The sequence below is a fragment of the Plasmodium relictum genome (assembly GCF_900005765.1).
Source record: "Plasmodium relictum strain SGS1 genome assembly, contig: PRELSG_00_v1_85, whole genome shotgun sequence".
NCBI classification, from domain to species: Eukaryota; Apicomplexa; class Aconoidasida; order Haemosporida; family Plasmodiidae; genus Plasmodium; species Plasmodium relictum.
In genome coordinates, this window is record NW_021628746.1 from 1 (window position 1) to 6,340 (window position 6,340).

The 6,340-nt window shown below is 18.5% G+C and overlaps 1 protein-coding gene across 1 annotated transcript; it reads left to right on the forward strand.

Moving 5' to 3' along the window:
• Nucleotide 1: 1 nt before the first annotated feature.
• Nucleotides 2-6,340, forward strand: PRELSG_0007300 (conserved Plasmodium protein, unknown function; the record flags this gene model as incomplete). Its single annotated transcript, XM_028676834.1, has 1 exon — nt 2-6,340. A coding segment is annotated over one exon (6,339 nt), but the record flags the coding sequence as incomplete, so codon positions are not given.

The window sequence follows — 6,340 nt, forward strand, 5'->3', positions numbered from 1 at the left end:
AACAAAAAAAATAAAAAATAATGAAGAGAAATATATAAAAAGTAATAAAATTGAAATAGATGAAAAGGAATTATTAAAAAAAAATGAGATCAAAAAAGGTAATATATCTGAGAAAAATAATAATTATAATAAAAATCGAAATAATGAAAAAAATAATAGCGTCAAAGGAAAATATGCAGGCTCAATTTCACTATCTACAAATAATTCTAGTAAAAAAATAATTAATATGAATGAAATACAAATAAATGAAAAAAATAGTTGTGAATACAAAAAAACTAAAACTCAAGAGAGTTTATTATATGAATTAATCAACAAGGACAATAATAGAACTAAAATTCAAAATTTCCTAAATATATCTAATAAAAATGAAGGAACAAAAAAAATAAAAAATAATGAAGAGAAATATATAAAAAGTAATAAAATTGAAATAGATGAAAAGGAATTATTAAAAAAAAATGGGATCAAAAAAGGTAATATATCTGAGAAAAATAATAATTATAATAAAAATCGAAATAATGAAAAAAATAATAATATCAAGAGGAAATATGAGGGTTTAATTTCACCATCTACAAATAGTTATAATAATGAATTATTTAATATAAATAAAATAAAAATAAATGAAAAAAACAGTTGTGAATACAAAAAAATTAAAAGTCAAGAGAGTTTACTGTATGAATTAATCAACAAGGATGACAATAGAACTAAAATTCAAAATTTCCTAAATATATCTAATAAAAGTAAAGAAACAAAAAAAATAAAAAATAATGAAGAGAAATATATAAAAAGTAATAAAATTGAAATAGATGAAAAGGAATTATTAAAAAAAAATGAGATCAAAAAAGGTAATATATCTGAGAAAAATAATAATTATAATAAAAATCGAAATAATGAAAAAAATAATAGCGTCAAAAGAAAATATACAGGCTTAACTTCATTATCTATAAGTAATTCTAGTAAAAAAGTAATTCACATGAATAAAATAAAAATAAATGAAAAAAACAGTCATGAATACAAAAAAACTAAAAGTCAAGATAGTTTACTATATGAATTAATCAAGAAGGATGGCAACAGAACTAAAATTAAAAATTTCTTAAGTATATCTAATAAAAGTGAAGGAACAAAAGAAATAAAAAATAAAGAGACATATTTAAAAATTAAAAAAATTAAAATTAATGAAAGGGAAATACTAAAAAAAAATGAAATAAGAAAAGTTCATATAATTGAAAAGGTTAATAACACTGATAAGAATAGAGTAATTAAAAAGAGAAATAGTATTAACATAAAATGTACAAACTCTACGTCATTAGCTATAAACAATCATAGCAATAAATTAAATAATATAAATAAAATACAAATAAATGAAGAAAACAAGCAAGAAAGAAAAGAAATTAAAAACCAAGAGAGTTTACTATATGAATTAATAAATAAGGATTTAAAAAAAAAAACTAAAATTAAAAAAAATTTGGAGGTGTCTCTTAAAAACGAAAACTTAATCAAAATTAAAAATAAGGAAAAAAATTCTTTAAGTAAAAAAATTAAAACAAATGAAAAAATAATAAAGGAATGTGAAAAAAAGCATGAAATTAAGAATAGAAACATATTTAAAGGTGATAATAATTCTGATAAAAATAGAAAAAATGAAAAGAATAATATAAAAAGAGAATATTTAGGATTTACACCATCACCTATATATAATTATAGTAAAGAGCTAATTAAAATAAATAATTCACGATTTAATGAAAATTATATACAAAATTTCAAAAGGACTAATAACCAAGAAAGTTTACTATATGAATTGACCAATAATGATGATAATGAATCTAAAATTCAAAAAATGATTGATAAGAACAATAAGAGTGAAACTAATAATAAAATTAAAATTAAAGAAAAATTTTGCTTTCAAAAGAATAACATTAAAAAAAATAAAAATTTAGCAGTAAAAAATGTAGAAAAAAAAAATATAAAAACTAACAATAATAAAAACCTCACAAATAAAATTCATTTGTCAAATATTTACAACCGTAAAATAAAAACTAAAGAAAATCAAACAAAATTTCATAAAAGAGAAGAAAAAAAAATTTCTACCTCGAACAATTATTTAAATTTAAATTTAATTTTTAATAACAAAAAAAAAAGAACCTATTTGAAAAATTCCACAAACTGCACGATATCACATAATAAATGTGTAAATACTGAAAGTAAAAATGAAAAAAGAAAACAATTTAATAATTACTCAACTAAAATAAGTATGCAAAATGAAAGTAGTTCAAGTAATTCAAATAATTCACAAAATGCAACTCACTCTTATAGTATAAAAAACAAGAACATATCAATTAACAGATCAGATATATTAGGAATCAAAATGCTGAATAATAATAATAAAAATAAAAAAAATGAGGTTAACTCAGAAATTTTATCTGAACAAAAAAATATTAAAAATGATTCCAAAGAAATAAAAAAAATAATTAATAAAGAATTAAAAATTTTTGAAAATAGTAGAATGAAAAAAGAACAAATTTATCTTAAACTAAAAAAGAACATTGATAAATTAAGAAAAAAAAAGATTCTCGGAACTATAAAGAATAAGATAAAGATAAAGCTAAAAATATTAAAGTTGAAAGATGAAATAACAAAAAATAAAATTAATGGAAAAATAATATGGATCAATAACATAAAGAATTCAGAAGATAAAAGTGAGATTAGCTTCAAAATAAAGAATAAAAATCACATTTTTGAAGCTTTAATAAAAGAGTCATATTTAAGTTTCCAAAAAACATCAAATATTAAAATGTACTCGCAAATTATTAAGACAATCTCAAAAAAAAAAAAGTACAATAAATTTACAATTAAATGTGAAAAGAAATATCTGAGTTTCTTAAAAGTTATAGAGAAAAATAAAATACAATCTTTAAATAAAATAATAAATATAGAAGGAAAAATTTTAAGAGGAGAAAATATTAAAGAAAGATTGACCCATTATATATCGGGGGGAATAGTAAACAATGGAATAAAATATATAAATTCAAATAAAATGAATACAAATATGTATAAAGTTCTTAAAAAAAACTTTATCTTTATATCAAAAGATGTCTTAAGTGAAAATATCATAAGAAAATATTTCTATGAAAAAGTAGAAAAAGAAAAATTAAGAATAAAAGAAAAAAAAATGGAGATGACAACAGGAGAATTCAAGAGAAAAGATATAAAAAAATTAAAAGGGGAAAGATTAAATAATATAATAAAAAAAAGAATTGTAAAATGGAATAATTTAATACTAGGAAATTTCAAGGGAATAAAAAAAGAAATAATAATAATAATAAAAGATTTAAAAAATGATAATTTAGAAAAAAAAAAAAAAGGTATAACAATGGCAAAATATTTAAAAAAAGAACATATGATATTAAGTAGGGGACAAATTTTTTTTCTGTCTAAATGTTTGAAAAAAGAAAAAATTATAGGGAAAAACGCGGAAAAAGAAACAACTATAGAAAGTTCAAAAAAAATAATGATAATATTGGAAAACTTAAAAAGTGAAGATTCCAACATAAAAAAAATAACTATTATAAAGTTTATAATAATAAAAAAGTTAATTAAAATAAAAAAAAATAAATTAAGTGAAAAAAAAATGGTATTGATAATGGATTATTTTAAAAAAGAAAAGTTTAAGGATGAAAAAAATAATACTTTGAAAGAAATGAAATATGAAATAATTATAAAGTATTTAAAAAAAAATAGCTTAAAAGAAATGAAAAAAGAATTTATTTTAATAAACGTTTTAAAAAAAAAGAACATATACCAGAAAAAGAAAATTAAAATATTAATAGTAAAATATTTAAAAAGTAAAAATTTGGAAGATAAGAGAGAAAAAAAAAAAGTGCTAATTGAATGTTTAAAAAATGAAATTCCTAAAGAAGAAAAGAAAGAAAGAATTATACCAAGAAGAGCAAAAAAAGAATATGCAACAGAGGAAATAAAAAATAGATTAGTGAGTGATTCAAGAAGACAGAACCTCAATGAAATAAAAAAAGGAATAACTATATTAAAAAATTTAAAAGAAAACTTCAAAAATGAATTCAAGAAAAACTTAATTAAGAAAATGAACAAAGAAAGATTTCTAATAAAAAATTTAATAAATTATAAATTTAAAGAACTAGTAGAAGAAATAATAGTAACAGAAAACTTAAAAAAGATAAATTCAAAAAAATTAAAGGAAGAAATTTTAATGATAAAAAGTTTGAACTACTTGAATATTGAATCATTAAATAATGAAATGACTAATAAAATAAAGATAATGAAAAATTCAAAAGAACATTTAAAAAAAGAAAATTTAGATGATGAAAAGAAAAAAGAAATAGTAGCAATAAAGGATATAATAAAAGAAAATTTAAAAGGAATTATTATGGCAAAAAACTTAAGAGAACAAAACTTGAAAATGCTACAGATATACATGAAAAAAGATGTCTTAACTGATGATATAGGAAGGGAAAATATTATTATAGAATACAAAAAAGAAAGAAAGTTAATAGACGATAAAAAAGAAATGACAGTAAGAAGTTTAAAAGAAAAATATTTAAAAAAGAATTCAAAAGAAAACTTTAAAGAAATAGTAGAAAATATGATTATAATAAAAGATTTAAAAAAAAAAATCTTCGTGATAGAAGATTTAAAAACATATTTGAAAGAACATTTCAATAGTGAAATAAAAGTAGAAAGAAATATAATAAAAGAGATAATTAAAGAAAATTTTAATGAATTGAAAAAAAATATGATTACTATTAAAAATTTGAAAGGAGAAAATTTCAAGGAATATTTAAAAGAAAACATTATTGAAAAAATAGAAGAAAAAGTTATAACAATAAAAAAATTCAAAAATAAAAATTTAAAAGAAATAATAAAATCAAAAAATCTGAAAGATATAAAAAAAAAGGAAATTTTTATGATAGAAGATCTAGAAAAAGAGTATTTAAAGGAAACAAAGGTAGAACACTTTAATGAAATTGAAAAGGGAATCACAGTGATAGAATACTTAATAAAAGAACGTGAGAAAGAAATAGAAAAAGAAGCAATAATAAAAAAATATTTAAGAGAAGGAAATTTAAAAGATGTTAAAAAGGAAATTTTTATGATAGAAGACTTAAAAAAAAACATAAAAAAAATAAAGAAAGAAAGTATCTATAAAAATGAAAAAAAAATATTTATAGTAAAAGATTTAAAAAAAGAAAAATTGAATGAAATAAAAAATGAAATAATGATGGTTGTGGATTTAAAAGAAAAAAAATTTAAAAAATGTTTAGAAGAAAATTTAAATAAAAAAACAGAAAAAAAAATAGCAATAAAAGATTTTATAAAAGAAAATTCAAATGAAAATAAAAAGGAAATAATGGCAACAAAAGATCTAAAAAAAGAAAATTTTAAAGAATTAAGAAATGAAGTTTTTATGGTGAAATATTTTAAAATAAAAATCTTTAAAGAAACAAAAAAAGACAACTTAAATAAAGTAACTACAAACGAAATCATAAAAATAAAAAATTTAAGAAAATTAACTATATATATGAAAAAAGAAATAATGTTGGTTAAAGACTTAAAAAAAAATATGAAAGTAAAAAAAAAGGTAGAGTTAAATGAAAAAATAAAAGAAGAAATTATGATAATAGAACACTTAAACGCAGAAAACTACAATGAAATTAAAAAGGAAAAACCAAATAAAGGAATAGAGAAAGAAATTATGATAATTGAAGATTTAAAGAGAGAAAATTGCAAGAAAATAGAAATAGAAATTATGATGATAGAAGATTTAAAGAGAGAAAATTGCAAGGAAATAGAAATAGAAATTATGATGATAGAAGATTTAAAGAAAGAAAATTATAAAGAAATAGAAAAAGAAATTATGATGATAGAAGACTCAAAGAGAGAAAATTGCAAAAATATAGAAATAGAAATTATGATGATAGAAGATTTAAAGAAAGAAAATTATAAAGAAATAGAAAAAGAAATTATGATTATAGAGGACTCAAAGAGAGAAAATCACAAAAATATAGAAATAGAAATTATGATGACAGAAGATTTAAAGAAAGAAAATTATAAAGAAATAGAAAAAGAAATTATGATGATAGAAGACTTAAAGAGAGAAAATTATAAAGAAATAGAAAAAGAAATTATGATGATAGAAGACTCAAAGAGAGAAAATTATAAAGAAATAGAAAAAGAAATTATGATGATAGAAGACTCAAAGAGAGAAAATTGCAAGAAAATAGAAATAGAAATTATGATGATAGAAGATTTAAAGAAAGAAAATTATAAAGAAATAGAAAAAGAAATTATGATTATAGAGGACTTAAAG